Raw genomic sequence first — 16,902 nt, 5'->3', positions numbered from 1 at the left:
ATAATTTTAGTTGATAAAACCGACGATCATAAATATGTATAAAATATGTATAATAAATATATAGTGTAACAAGCATTGTTAATTTGCTCAGACATGGAATAAAATTGTTATATAAGGGTTTATTAAAATTGTTTTTGTATATTCTAAATTCTTTTAAATGCGAAAATTTTTTGTTAATATTACAGTTTTTTGCCTTCATTTTTATGTTTTTCAGATTTTCGCTTTTTTTTTATATTTTTGTTCTATAACAATAGTGAAGATTTGCTAAAGTGTTCAAGGATAATATGAAAGGATAAAACAAAAAAAAAATTGTGTTTTTTTGTTTATTTTTTTTTTTTTTGCTATTTTCCTTTTAAATTTTGTTCATGGAAACGTTACCTCTATTTTATTTAGTTTTTGCTTTTTGTTTATCCTACTACCTTCGCTTTTATTTTTGCAATAATCCGGTTTTTTGTTGTGTTTGTATAAAAATTTTGTTTTTTTTTTTTCAAATTTGGTTTTTTGAATTGTTTGTATTTAAAAACAAAAAAAAAGGGAAATCAATTTTGCCTCTACTTAGTAAAATTTGGGGGCAACATACTGTTATACATTATGGTTTCTATTATGGTAGGTAAACATAAATGTACATGTTATTTTATATACGAGCAACACAATATTATTATAAACCTGTAGGAATTGTAAAAAAAAATATTTAAAATTTTACTAAAAATTAAATATTTCTGCGACAATATTAAATATAGTTAGTCTAAAGTTACAAGTGTCACTTGTTTCAATTTAAATTGTTGATTTTTAGAAGATTAAGGTATATTTAAGTGTTATGCATGAAAAAATAAATATTAACATTTATAACAGTTACTGTTGCAAAAGATTTTCTATTATATTAAAGTATTAATTGAACACTTTAATAATATTAATTTTGTTTAATGAAAGCAGCGTTAGATTAGGTCATCAGTGATTCAAAATTAAACTGCTGAAGATATTGTTACAATATTCTCAAATGCCAGCTCCTCAGTGTTACAAAATTTTCATGGTGTGAAAAAATTGTATAAATTTATACTAAATTTAACTAAATCCATTACTGGTTTGGTTCTAACAATTGTTTGTATGTATATACATATATATGTATATACATATTGATATTATTTGTAATTCAATAGCTTACTAAAATTCTAAAGAGTCTCACTTCCAAAATTATTTGAATTTTTTCTTTATATTAACTTATAAATAGGTAGAAGTAGGTTATTTACTGCAACTGGATGTGAATAAAAGAAATATTTAGACACAGACTCATTTCAAATTATATTTCACTTACATACCTAATTAATAAATATAGATCAAATCAATGATTTGTAGTATATTAAAAATTGCATACTTTCCGGCTGAGAACGAAAATTGAAAGAAGCCTTAAAATAATTATTGAATTCGATGACTAACTAATTGAGAATTGACAATTAATTAGGTTTTTTAATTGAAGAGCACTTCCTGTTAGTTTTTTTGCTTCTCTAGAAATTTAGGAATGGTTTACATTTTCGGCAAATCAAGGAGAAAGAAATTGAAATTTTTTTAATTTTGATAGGCAATTCCTTACAAGTGTAGTAAGGTGTAACAAATTTTTTTTCAGGCAACAATATGAGAAAATTTTGAGATTCCTATTTACTTTCGAACTTAATGCATTCTATCAAATAAAATAATATCGAAATAATTTGAAACTTAACGTTTTCTTTTCCATTCTACTGTAAAAATCATTGTATAATATCGAAAAGAAAAAGACAAATTTCCATTCTAGAAAAATTTAAACGTATATCCTCGTCATACAATTATCATATATTTATAATATTGTAAGTTTTCCTCTTATCATTTCTTTTCAGATTTTAGTAACACAAAGAAAATACAAAAAAAAAAAGAAGCAAATAAAAATAAAAAAATTAAACTGAAAATTATGCGTGAGTAGGCGTGACAATGGTAAGGTGAATTTTTCTTTATTCTATGTTCTTATATATATGTGAACACAAGTATGTGTAGCTAAAATGCTATAAGGATCATGCATTCGATACGATTTTTCACAAATTCTTTAAATCCAAAAAAAAGTATAAGAAAACGAAAATTAAATAAAAGACAAATAAAACATAGTCGTATATAAGAATAAAAAAGAAAATGGTGTTCTCATGCAGCATTTAAATTTCAGAGAGAAAACAAAAAGTTTTTTTACTCAGTTTGTATTAAGATGAGAATTGACAGAAAATTATTATTTTCGTATATTTAATATCGCACCCCTCTTTATATTTAAAAAGAAGTAAACCGAGTACAGCACTAATTTGTCATTCTAACACTTAATTTTTCTAGATCACCTCCCGTTTATATCCCAGAAATAAGTGTTACTCAGTCCTTTCGTTTTCTTTTTTGGACTCGAAATTGGATGAAAGTTTGTTAATGATTAATTCAAAATTTTCTACTATCTATACTAGAGGAATTTAAACAGTTTCAACTAAATTTTAATGAAACATTTTCCTGACTACTAAACTAATTTGTTGGCTCCTAACTAATTCTCGACATTGCAATTGTAAAAGCTTTAAAATATGATTAGTTTTTTTTTTTTATTTTCGAAATAGGCTTGCGAATAATCACATAAACGCTTTCAATTTGCAAATTAAATTAATTTTAGTTTATCCTAATTAATTTGTTTGAATCCACTAGATCTTGTTCAATGGGTTTTTAAATAATGAATTAATCTGACCAAATTAATCAGAGATTTGGCTAAATTAATCCAGATTAAAAGTTAACGAATATTGTGAAATCCCAGATATTTTGGCATAAATTTGCAAAATATAACAATATTGGCAATATATAATTTGACAATTAGATTTAACAGTATTTACTACTACTAATTTCTACTATAATTTCTAATTAAAAATACCGGACGATTACTTAAATCAAACATTAGACACTTACATAATTAGTGGTAAAACGTTATATAGCAACCAATTCCTAAGTAAAATTGCAACAATTTCTAAAGGTAGAATAGAATAAAAGTTTTGTGAGTGGATGAAAATTTACTCAAAATTTTTAATTTTTATAGAATATTGTTGTCTAGATTCAAGAGTTCAATTATTTACACAAATAGATATATAAGACGATTTTCATTACATTTCCTTCATGTTTTTCTCTACTCCCTTACTTCCCTTAGAAAAGAAATTTTGTTTTACTCTTTAAATACTCGTACAAACAAGAATATACATTCATAAAATATTAATAAACAGAGAGTATACATAAATATAGTACACATTGGCATTGATAATTAAATATATTTTTTGTATGTTTGTTAATAAATTGTTAATTTTATACGTATATATGTATATACACTTATGAAAATTGTTATAAAATAGTTACATTTTGAATAGTATAGTAGTAGTATAATAATTATCTTAAAAGTTTTGTTTGAAAGGAAATTCATTGTGTATACGTGAGCATAGCTGTTATCGGTAGGTGACGTGTTTTCTTTATTTATAGAATTTAATTGTTTTTCTTTTCGGGTTTTTTTCTTTTTTGGTTTTTCTTCCTTTATTTTGTGGACTTTTAATTTGTGGTAGTATTGTATTTAATTTTTCATTATATTTTTTTCATATACTTATTTTTGGTTTTATGGTCTTGTTTTTGATATTACGAGTATTTTCTTTTTTGCTGTTTGTTTTAAATTACAATGTCGACATATGTTTAATTATTTTTAAAGCTGCTAAATTTATAGTTCCAAATTGTATATATATATATATAAGTATAAATATCATATTAAGAGGAAGAAAGACAAGAATTTGCTTTTAGATCAAAATGAAGCCATAAATTTGACATAAAATTGATATTAGTTGATTTATTTAGTCTTATATATAGAATGAAAATTCCAGAAATTCTAAATGAAATATAAGGAAATAGTATTGTGATAGTAGAACAAAAAATTTTCTAAGTCAAAATTGTTATTTTCGAGTAAATCAAGGTTAATGAATTTATTTTTCGTAAAAATTTGAAAAATTGAAACAGGTTTGAGGGAGTTAAAAGTATTTATCGCTTAGAAAGTGTCTTATCAAACATTATGAACGTTTTTTAAAATTTACAACAAATTTTCAGTATAATTATTAGACTTGAACTATTCTTGTCTGTATTGCTTATATAAAATAATCAGAAATTCAGGTAAAACAATCTGTAATAGTTAAAGATTTACAATAGCCTAAACAGACTGTTAAATGAACTGTTTGCTTAGTATTAAATTTTTTGAAAAGTATTTGATCTCGTTAACTTGACCTGCCAAAATTTTGAAAAAGAAAAATTATTATTAACGATGCTATACCAGATTTTCTTTCTAAGTTTAGTCTAATCTAATGTAGACCGACTTATGTAAACACTTATTAAATATTCAATATAAAATGGTTTAATTCTACTAAATTCACTTTAAAATCTTATTAAATTTCGTCATAGTTTGCTTTAGAATTGATTTTTCGCATTCTATTATTAATATTCCATATAAATTGTTTGATACTCGGGTCTCCTTCTCATTCAATTATTTCAATTTAATAATTATATTTTTATGGTTGAAATGGAAATATTTTTTTGATACTCAATATACAGAGATACGCTTAAATGTTTTATTATTTGATAACGTACTAAACCACGCATATACTAAATGAATTACTATTTATGTATTACGAGTACCATACATACGTATAATATGTAAATACTCATAAAAGTATATTATCATAATAATCACACATTTTCTATATGTCTTTCATAAATTCATATTAAAAAGTTATAATTTACTGAATTTCTAGCATAAATTGTTGATATTTCAAAAATTCTGCAATCCTTTAATCCATGCTATATAAAATTTTCAAAAGAGATACAATTTTATAGATACCTATAACGTTGGTGTATACATACGAGTATAATAGAAATTTTTAAATAAGCATATACACCTACATCTTTAGAAATTTTCGAACAATAGTATTTAGTATGGTATGCTTTATAATCAGGTAATTTAAGAATTTTATATACGACGAGTAAAACATGTATGTGTGTTTTATTATTCCCATATATTTTAACAATTCCATATATAAAAACGGTATGCAGCCAAAATGTAATACAATTTTTATTATGTACATATATGTATATCGTAAATTAAATGGGTTTCATAAAATTACATAATATTTGCTTTATTCGCGTTTATTTGCCTATATTCATTTATACATTGCGGTTTAAATTTTCTGCATACCTTTAAGTATGTAATTATAGGTTAATATAAACAAAATAATATGCTACAAGCGAAAATATTTTATTTATTTATTATTAAAATACATATATATACTTTAATTGTTAGTATATACATAATTAAATCTATATTGTGAAGAATGAATTACGTAAAAATGAAAAAAATCACGTATAGAAATCGATATTAATTTTTGAAAGTACAAAAGAAATAATAATTGAATTTTTCATGTTGGTTATTTTATAAAAAAAAATTTGCAAAACACCTACATTTATTTGAAGTAGCCGAATTCGAAATTTTGAAATTTCTTCTTTGCACTTTAATTGGCGTTATGTCCCAGTGGACTCACAATGTGTTTTTAAACCCTTGTTTCTTTTTATTTCATTATAGTTAAGTTTTTGATTTTTTCAGTACTTTCCTAATTATTTTCAAAGTTTGTTGAGCAGGAAGTCTGTTGTCCGAATTTAAGGCGAAACAACTTTATTTTTAATTTTATTTTTGAATGTGCGTTCAGTAGACCCACTGCATGCGTATATACGTACTTTTTTTCAAATATTTTTTTTGCTCTTATACCAAGGCCAAGTCAGTTAATGGCAAGTACATTTGCAAAATTAAATGTTTTCAAAGTTGTGGAATAAAATTAAGCAGACTAACCAGAATTAAATTAAAATTAAAACTAACCAGAACATAAAATATCCCGCATACATAGGATTATATCAACAAACCTTTCCTTTTTTCTCTTGTCTTTTTTCGGCTCATTTAAAGAATTAGGTTTTTTTTGTGCTGATTTTTGCCATTTGTCAAGGAATAAGTTCATAAGTTGAATAAGCGACTTTAAGGAAATAATGGTAAAAAATATCAAATTTTATGATTCTATAAAGTTTAAGATTGTGTGGGTCCAACTGACTCATGGTATCGTTTACCTATATGAAATTTTTGACAACAATTAAGAGTTAAAAATATTTTTATTCTCCAAAATTATCAATAATTTAATTGCGTATTTGATAAGCGGTTGTACAGGTACTGGCAATAATAAGAAATTTCGTTTAACTAAACTGCACAAATATTGCAATTTTCATATTTGAAGAAATTTTTAAATAAATTACCAAAAAATATTTGAATACAATTTCAAATTCTAACAATTTTTCATATAAAGAACGTCCCATACAGACAATATTTCTAATTCTGTTAATTTTTCGTGCAAGAAACGTTGCAGACAGACAAAATTCCCAAATTTTAATAACTTTCCATATTACAAAACCTATTTCAAATATATTATATAAAAAGCTTTTCAGGGGCACACAGACATATAAAAATTTGAATAACGTACAAAAATTAATTTGTTTTACATGTCGTTTTTGTCCAAATAATTCCAAATAATATCAGCTTCCGAAAAAAAAACAAAAATTCATAATAAAAACGGAGGACGTTTAAATTCAAGATCAAAAAAATTTTAGGTCAGATTTCAAACATTGATTATATTAATTGTGGATTTCAAGAGAATTTATTAGACCAAAGAAAATAGTTCACCCCAGGCAAACTCAGCCTTTTACGACTTGTTGTAGCCGTCACGCCCTGCCTATAATATCACCGTTCTAAGTATACAGCGGGAAATAACTCTATAGCGAAATTGGAAAGAAATTCCCGAATCCTAAGGATATTATTGTATAAATCATATCGTTCGTGCCATTTTCACCCTCTCTTAATAAGAAATCTTGCTGTTGTCAGTATATTTATTGTTCGAAATGCTTTTGCTTTTTATTTTCATTATAATATTTTAGTTAATTGTTTCAAAATTTGTATTATTCATTTTATACTCATAATATTACATTGTATAGTAAGTAAGGGTGGATTAATGGTAATGAATATAAGAATTTTTCTAATCCATTCTTCTTTTCTCCCTTAATTTCAGTATACATATTTTATATATATACAGAATTAAGAGCATAAATATAAAAGTGAAATTTATTTTATGTTAATTAGAGATCATTTATCATTTTGTTGGTTAAATTTGATGAGAATCGAATGGAAAAGTTTCATTATATAATAGTTTGTTATTGAATAACAAAATGACAGTTGTTTTTTGTTGTCATGTTTTTGTGTTTACATTATAATTAATGATGAATAAATTTTTATATTAAGGAACCATGTATAAAATTTACAAGAAATGAGATTGAAAATTCCTTTATAGAACAATTTAATTGAAATATTTAAATTTTCTTAAATTTAAGATTATTATATAGTGTATGGGTCGTCGGACATATTTGTAATAAAAATTATGAAACTCACTTACCTGTAAAATACTAGTCTTTCCAACACCTGAGGCCCCCAAAAATGCTGCTTTAAGGGGGCCCTGTATCCATGGAGGCTCACCAGAACCCTCCAGAGTGATCCGCTATGCTGTAACGCACTTATTTTGATAATGAATTTCCATATTAAATGATATTTTTGTCGTTTTTCCTGATGTTGATGCTGCTGTTGTTCCTGTTTTTGTTGGTGTTGTCGTTGTTTGATTTGTAAATGGTTTTGTTTCTGTTTCAAATATTTTTGTTGTTGTATTTTCTTTTCCTGATGATTTAATTGATTGTAATATAGCGATTTTTGTTTTTGTGTTATCTGATGATGACGATGAAGATGATGATGATATAATATAATTATTTGCTTTTCTTGCTGTTGATATTGATTTTTTGTTATTATTAATTGTTGTTGTTGTTGTTGTTGATATTGTTGATAATTTTTCTTTTTGATTATAATAATTATTATAATATAAAATATTATTATTGTTATTATTAATAATTTTTGTTTTATTCCCAGATGTTGTAATCGATGCAATTGTTGTAGTTTTAATTCCTTTTGATGCTGTTGATGCTGTTGTTGTTGCTGTTGAAATTGATGTTTTTGCTGATGTTGTTGTTGCTGATGTTGTTGTTGTTTTTTTAATTTGTTTTTTATTATTATTGCTACTATCAACAACATAGTCAGTATTTGAAAAATTATTATTTATTAATAGGCTTTTTTTTGAATTTGTTGGTGATATTGCATTCCACATATTATAATTATTATTATAAAATATAATATTTTTGGAGATAATTTCTATTGGGAATATTGAAAGTAAAAAATAAAATAAATATAAAAATATTAAAATTAAATTTCAATATTTCAATTTAATAAGAAAATATTACTCGATAAAAAAAATTTTTTATGTTTTATTTTTGGTCTAAAAATATAAAATGAAAAATAATACAATTGAAAAAATATTAAAAAGAGGCGAAAATGATTTTGTGTACGTGATTAATTGGCAAAAAGGCAACAATATGGTTGAATGACATTTAACGGGTACTATAACGGTTTCTTTATTCAATATTTTTATTCCATTTTCTAACTCACAACATCACATAAAACCAGAGGAGAAAAAAACGGAAAATTTATTATGGCAATATAACTGTAAAATATTGTTTTTTTTTTCGTTTATGTTTCTCTTATTTTTCTTCTGCTCTTATGCTCTTGTGCTTTAATGACGTTATATTATTTCGTTTCAATTATTTTCCATTCTTTTTTTTTGCTTTTTTTTTTAAATTTGTCTCTTAATTTGTTCAATTTCCTTTTTATTTTTCAATATTATTTAGGTTATTTTTTTTTGTTCCCCTTTTATCATTTTCTTTTCGATTTCGATTACTTTTGAATACACAACATTAAAAATAATGATAAAAATGAACTACTGAAACGATGAATATGATGGCAATGAGGAAAACGGTATTGTTAGGGGTGGTAAGATAGCAATTATTATTATTGTGTTATATATTATTTGCATTAAATTTTATTTCACTCCTATAACCCAAAACGCTCTCATCTTCCTGTTTTTTTTTCTTTTTACTCTTTTTTGATTTATTTATATTTTCGTCTTCAAATTCGTCTTCCTCCCTCTCTCTCTCTCTCTTTCTGTGCTGTCAAATTCAAAATTTCATTATTATTTCTGTTATTCTAATTGTGTTTACTGTTAGGATATAATATACATTATACATATATATAGGTATATTTATATATATACTATATTATTGAATGGTATTAATATTATGGAATACATATGTATGTGCTCATGAATATAATTCAAAACAAAAATTGAGTTGAAGTTGAATAAAAATTGATAAGACTGACAATACAAGAACAGAAATAAATATAAAATAAAAATAAAAAAAATAAAATGAGAAAAGTGTGAATTGATGTGCAATAAAATATATGAAAGAGAGAGAAGAGGAAAGAACAGTTCAGAATTATAAAACTTTTCTGTCATAAAACTTCAATGGAAATGTTAATTGCTTTCAAAAACAACAAAAAAAAAAAAAATAGAATGAAAATTTTTCTTACTTTTAAAACAAAAAAAAATCATCAACAACAATAAAAAAGTAAGAGAATCGAAAAGAAAAATTAAATAAAATAAACTCGGTTCAAACAGGGTAATGTTTCGTAGAGGAGCACTTTTGTCTTGAATAAATGCAAAAATTTTATTATAAAATAATAATTGGTTATTCAGACTACTTTCATTAATATACCAATATAAGTAAAATTATTGCATACATTTAGGCGTAATGATTAAATTCCACGATTAAGTTTGAAATTTCGGAAATATAACAAGTTGACATTTCAAAATTGATAAATATCGAGAGGCGGTAATTTTGGGATGGAGTTGGGAAAAAGCTTCTTCTAACGAAGTAAATTATTTGTTAATTTCTAAAAAATGCTGCTAAAATTTCTGGCAAATTCCGGTTAACATTTAGAGATAAAATGACACCAAAAATTTAAAACAAAACTGACGGACAAATTAAAATTAATGTACACTTCCATCTGTTTTCAATATTTTTTTTTGGAAATAGTGCTAAAAAAATACAAAAATTTTCATAAGTATGTAATTCTGTACTCTTTTCTGTAAGAGGAAAATATCAAAAAGATATTCGACTCTGTCTGTATTGAAGAAAGGAAATTGAAATTTTTTAAAGAAAAAAAGTTTAATTAAAAATAAAATGTTATTTAAATTTATTGTTAAGAACTTGTTTCGTCAAATATTATTGGTACCCGAAACAAGCTCTTAAAGTTACATAATCTTAAAACCGGTTGCGAAGGCTAGATATAAATTGATTTTGCAGTGTAATTACACATTCACATGGCTTTAGAGCTAGTTTGAGAATTTTATAACTCACATTTTTTTATTAGACTTGTAAAATTAAGTAAATTTCCCTTAGATTTAATATTTAAATTAAAATTCGGACAAAGTATAAAAATTCAGGAACTCGAAAAAAAAATTAGAAAAACCAAATTAAAAACCTTAAAACAAAATTTCAAAATTTTTAAAGATTTAGAGTTTCATCTTTTGATAATTGATAATTTTTTTTATTATTTAATTATTTTAGGAATATTCAATTGTTTTCAATTTTTAAGTTTTTTAAAAATTAATGGATGTTTATTATTTTTTCAACTATCATAATGTAATTATGATGTTCTTTGGTTGTTCTGTAATATTTGAAAGCTGAAATGAAATAAATAGAAAAGGATTGAATTAATAATTAATTTGATTAAAAAAATTTAATTTTTTTTTAATTTTAAAATTGCATATATTTAGGGGCAATATTTATAAATTGTTTTTAAAAAATTTAATGAATTTAAATATTTATATTTGTATAAATAACAAATTGTGGTATATTATTCGATTTGATCATTAGATTTTTTGGGAAAAAATGATGTTATATAAGAACTAACAGTTTAAGATGGTTCAGACCTGTAGCTTAAGGTATTTTTCAATTAACTTTAGGTAAATATCCCATAACAAAATAAAAAATTCTGTACTAAAATTTCTAATCAATAAGTCCAAAATCACCTCTTCTTTCTTATATTTCTCTTAATTTTTGGAACAAATTTTAAGGCTAGTATAAAATTCAAAAAATTTAGCATAAATATTGTTATTATAGATTAATTAATTTACTACTCAAAGATATTTGCTAGTGATTCATTGTCCTAACACTTTAAAATTTATATTAATAATTTATATTAAAAATATAAAAGCGTGAAATTATTTTATTAACGCTTTAACGCTTTTATTATACTTGTATATGTGGATTATGTAGCAAAGGTATAAAGGGTAATGCAAACAATATTTAATGAACCGTGCGGTAATATTTACCTAATAGTGAAATATTAGTTACTATTTTCAAGGCAACAATATTAAATTATTATTAATGTCATTGAATAATACATTTCATAGATGGATTGATGTGGCTAAGACGACCATTGAAGTCGGTGCCCAGAATTTCACATTCCAGGAAATATGTAGGACCCCAGGAAGCCAGAAGAGAACTTATTTCGTTGAGTCATACAAAATTGATTCTGCTGTTGGAGTAGTCGGTATACATTGTCTTACCTTTGTTCATCTGAAAACGATATACACGATGGAGAGTGAGCTTTATCGTCTGTGCTTGGAAGAGGATGAGACAGTAAAGCATCCCATATGGTAAATATTTTATTTAAATATAAGGTACTAATTTTGTATAACATATTCAATTAATACTTTCAAACAAAAATTTAAATCCATACATGATTTTTTTTTATATTTTTCACTTTTCTATTCTTAAAAAGCAAAATAAATTTCATTTTTTTGCCAAAAAAAAAACATTTATTTTTAAGTGACTTTTATACACTTTTACAATATAACAATATAAAAATAATGAAATGGTTTCACTTATTTTTCATTTTTATTAGATTTTGTATATAAGAAGTAATCAAATTAAATTACAAATATTATTTTATACAATAAAATAAAATATCCTATCATCAATTTTGAAAAAAGAAAGAAAAAATCATTCCCCAAATTCTTCTGGAACAAACATATGACATAAATATTTATTAGATACACTTACATTTCTTACATAACATTAACATTACAAGAATAATAATGATAATAGCATTTGTAATATCAAATAATAAACAAATCATATAAGGAAAATATAAAAAGAAAAACCAAATTTTGGAATATGTTCTTGATAATTTTTGAAAAAATAAAACACTTACTTCGTACATACATGTATACAATTCACTAGAATAATTTGATTTCGAATATTAAAAATAGCCACATCTGAGTATAACATTTTCTTCTATAGATTTAATATCAAAAAGAAATTACACAAAAATGTTGGCATTTTCAAAAATGAAATTGTTTCGTCTTCTTAAATTTTCTTTTTTTAATAAAATGCATTTGAAATTGGTACAAAAAGGAAAAATTTAACATTGTATAACATTTTATAAATAAACCTTGTATTGTAATTTTAAAAACCAAAAAAAAATAAGAGACCCTAATGTATTAAAAGGCAGTCTGCCAACATGCCAAAATGTATTATTTGGAAGCTCAAATAGTAACGAATACATTTAAAGCATAAATTGAATCTGGTAGAAATTTTTCCAAAAAATAAAAAGAAAAATTTTAGTAATATTTATCTTGGAATGACGGTAGCAGCTAGCATAAATAATATGCAAAAATACCAAGATTAAAATGTCTTCATAAAGCCAAGCAAAAAATAAAGAAAAACGAGAAGAATCTCAAAAAAAAATGTAAAAAACAAATATAAAACAATTTGAAATAAGAGCAATTTTGTCCTCAATGTCCTTTGTATTTTTTGCATTATTTTTTTCTGTTTTCCTTCACGAAATAAGAAAAACAACAAAAAAACAAATAGAAAAACCGCAAAAAAACCTGTTCCAAAATAATAAAATCTTTTTTATTTGTATATTCCGTTGGTTTCTTCGCTTTTTATTTTGCTCCTGTTTTCATTCTGTTCTTAAATACGAGTACAAAAAAAAAAAATAGTGCCAACAAACTGAAATGATAAACGAATCTCACTTTATATTGTTACATAAATAAAAAATACCGTGGAAAAATTCTCATAAAAACTTATTAAAGTTTTTCCTTTAAGTTTTTCCCTTCATCTTTTTCTTATTTTTACCTCGATTGCAATCTTTCTCTTCCGTTTCTTTAATGTTTTACTTTTAACTTTAGAATTTATTTTTATCTTCATATAAAAACCTTAAAAAATATTTTTTAAAAACAAAATTTCAAATTCAACTTTTATGTAACAAAAACGATAAAACCCAAACAACAAAAAAACAACCACTTTGAAATCCATAAATACCTTTTTCAAGTTTTAACTTTTATAGTAAATTTTAGAAGAAATTTTCAATAAACCTTTAAATCTTATTTTTACCGACCTCGGTGTAAAGAAACGAAGTATTGTGATGGCACCGAATTCAACATGTTTCGTTTTATTAATTGAAACACATCTATTCATTTTTAAGAAAGGTTAATGAATTATTTTTAGAAAAATATCAGTCTGTAGGTATGCCAAATATGTGCATCTCAATTTCATTTGAACCGATTTGATTAAAATTTATATAATGCCTTTTTCCGTTTGTGGGAACGATCGATTTTTGATCTATATTAAGGATTTCATTACACGCCGGTGAATTTTTTAATCACAACAATAAACTAACAAATTTTTCGGGAATATCAAATCTCTAAAATTGAATTTTCATTTCAGACGTTTTTTAAATTTTATTATCTAAGGAATTAATTAAGGTACGAAAATGTTTAAATTTAACATTTGATTTTTTATTCTAACCGGAATTCAATGAAAAACTTTTCAAGAATATAGAATCCCGAAAAATGAACACTTACTAAGTAGAAAATTTGCATTTTTTTAACAACGTAAACAAAAAATTTACTCCGTAGCATTCATAAAATTTTAAATAAATGTTGAAGTAGATTTTCATAATCTTATGTACCACGCATTCGCTAACTATTCCGAGAAAATACACAATCGTTTCGATTAGATGCTGACCACATTAAAGATTTTTATTTTTTTTTTTGGTTGTTAAAGTCACGAATTTAATGTTACATTTTAGCAAAACGAAGAACCAAAACATTTTTCCAAAAGTTTTAAAAACTAAAAGTAAAAAATCAAAAAATTTTTCTTGGTAAAGTGAAAAAAGGAAAGAACCTTTGCAATGTGCAATAAATTGAAAATTTTTTTTATTATTTTTTTTTTTGGTTTCAATCGATTTAGATCGAGGAAAAAAATGATTTTTCTTTTTTTTACACCTAAGGGATGTACTGTTGGTTGGTTTATTGACTGGGTTTCTCTTTTTATACTTCAATAAAATAATGATTTTAAATTTATGTATGATAAAAAAGACATGAGTTGAATTTCGAATTGTATTTGATTGGAATTTGATGTGCAGTAGATTCCCTGTAATATTGAATAATGTGAATCAAATTTTATAAAAAATTCTTTGTCTAAATTAAAATATTAAAAAAAAATTAGGACAATTATTAATAATTAAAACCAGAATTTTTTGGGCCGAATATTTAATATTGCTCTAAAACTTTGTAAATTAATCCATACTAACATTTTTTGACATAAAATTAATATAATTATTATTTAGTGTTGTAACGAATATAGAAATTAAATGAAATGCAATAAAATATTGACCTCAGCCTATTTTTTGAATGAATTTTTAAAAATTTTTGTATGTTTACATAAATGTAAAGCAAATGGTACACTAAAGTACCATCAGTCTACTAAAAGATGATGAAAGTACCTTTATATTTGAATTTTAAAGTTATAGCCACATAGCAATTAAGTTTTAGGTTACAGTCACACGAAATATTGTCTCTATTACACTTAATCAAAACAGCATTCATGGTGTATAACAAATAATTTTCGAAAAATTTACTTACACAATTAAATTTATTTTTCGGAAGTAAAATTATGATAGGCTTTGAAAAAACATTCGCACATGGATAAAAATCTGTTATAACTTGTTGTGATTACAGTAAATTATCATATATAAATTATAAACGGTGTCTGCATTAAGGTGGCGAAAAAATTGTTCACTATTCTGCCCTTCTGAAAAAAATAATCCTTATTATACTTTCAATGTTGCTCTACATTATATTCTTTGATATTTGAAAATATACCAGATTTATTGCATACATTTTAAAGATTTTATAAAATTATTTTTTTCATTTGATATTTTAAAATCTCAGAAATTTTATTATCTTTAAAAACTTTAATACTCTTAAGAATATTAACTTTGATATTATTCTATATTTGTTCCCATTAAACATTCTGCTTTGTTCTTCTTAATCTATAGTATACAGTAGTCCTAAGTCATATGTGACTTTCTTCCCGTATTTTACATTATATGCACATGTAGATGTATATTAATAAATTCATGCACTTAACACTAATACATATATACATACATATCTCATAATATATGTGGACATTATTTAAAAATATTTATAATACCCTTGATACTTTAATAGAAAGACATGTGCAATAAAGATAAAAAAAAAATAAAAAGTTTCAAATAAAATTATAAAAAGAAAAGTTTTCATGAAAGAAAATTTTTTTTTTACTTTTCATATATGCAATTTTTTATGTTTCTATATTTTAAAAACTTATGACTTAAAGTTGAAAAGTTTTTAAGGTAAAATATTTTTCAAAAAAAAATAAAAAAATTAAAATTTATTTTTATATTTGAATGTGCAGAACATTGTTATGTTGTTGTTGTTCAAACTATTTGAAATTTCCAAAATAAATTGTAAACACTGTATTAAATTTTCTCTATATATAAGCAATATCCTTTCAAGATTCACATTATCGAATAAATTGTATGGTAAGGAAATATTTGTATTGTGAATTTTTTCAGAATTTAAAAAAAATGCATTTGTAATAAAGATTATATTATGTATATATTATGAACGCTTATGAGAACCATTTCAATATTACATTTATCAAAATTATATATGGAAAAATTTTATTAAAGATTTTGTTAAAGGATTGCTTTCCATTACATTTTGTAAACATTTTGTACATTTTGTATATATTTAAGTTGCAGCAATAAGCATTACAAATTGAAAAAGGATACAAATTTGCTGTCAATATTAAATTAAATGAGTTTTTTTACTTTGAAATTTGTTAATACAAAGATTGACTAAAATTTGATAATAAATTGGAACAAAATTGCAATTGGCTTAAGATATCATAGGGGATTATAAATATATGAGCTGGTTTTTTTGAAAGTAAGAAGTTAATCGTGATTTTGATGAGCTATACATATTTTCTCTCCACAGTTATAATCCCAATTTTTTAATAGAGTTTCATTTAGACAAAACATAAACAAATTGTATTATTATAGCAAATATTTTTAAATTAATTCAAACGCGAACCCGTAAATATCTCAATATATGCAAAAATGGACTTATAATAATACTTTCAAAAAAAACCAGCTCATATATGTAAACAAACTCATCATGTTTACATCGACTCTCTATATTTAATTTAACATGAATTAATTAGAATTTTGACTTTTAATAGTAAAATTTATAGATTAAATTTTAAGATTTTACATGAGATTTTTGTTCATCACATCATTCATTTAAAAATTCTTCAAATAATATTGTTGATTTTCTTATGATTTATTGACTTTAAAAAAAATGTATGTATCTATTATATGTTTAGCTGCTATAGAGCTAAATGTCTTTATGAATAAAAATTTGTACTTGATATTGTGTTGAACACGACTCTTATTCAATGATTTATTGAAAATAT

The 16,902-nt window shown here is 23.7% G+C and overlaps 1 protein-coding gene across 5 annotated transcripts in view; it reads right to left on the bottom strand.

Annotated features, from left to right (window-relative positions):
• The window catches only part of LOC129613054 (ras-like protein family member 10B), a 139,043-nt gene that overhangs the window by 71,462 nt on the left and 50,679 nt on the right, over positions 1 to 16,902 (bottom strand). For 4 of the 5 annotated variants that reach the window (XM_055526960.1, XM_055526961.1, XM_055526962.1 and 1 more), the window contains one exon: positions 7,542 to 8,341. In XM_055526960.1, coding sequence (XP_055382935.1) covers positions 7,542 to 8,224 — 683 coding nt within the window. In that variant the 5' untranslated portion in view covers positions 8,225 to 8,341. Of the gene's footprint in view, positions 1 to 7,541; positions 8,342 to 16,902 lie in introns of those variants that run through there. The other variant, XM_055526964.1, reaches the window with a different exon arrangement.

This window comes from Condylostylus longicornis, unplaced genomic scaffold (assembly GCF_029603195.1).
Source record: "Condylostylus longicornis isolate FDR11 unplaced genomic scaffold, ASM2960319v2 ptg000080l, whole genome shotgun sequence".
NCBI lineage: Eukaryota > Metazoa > Arthropoda > Insecta > Diptera > Dolichopodidae > Condylostylus > Condylostylus longicornis.
This window is presented reverse-complemented; position numbering and strand designations above follow the sequence as displayed.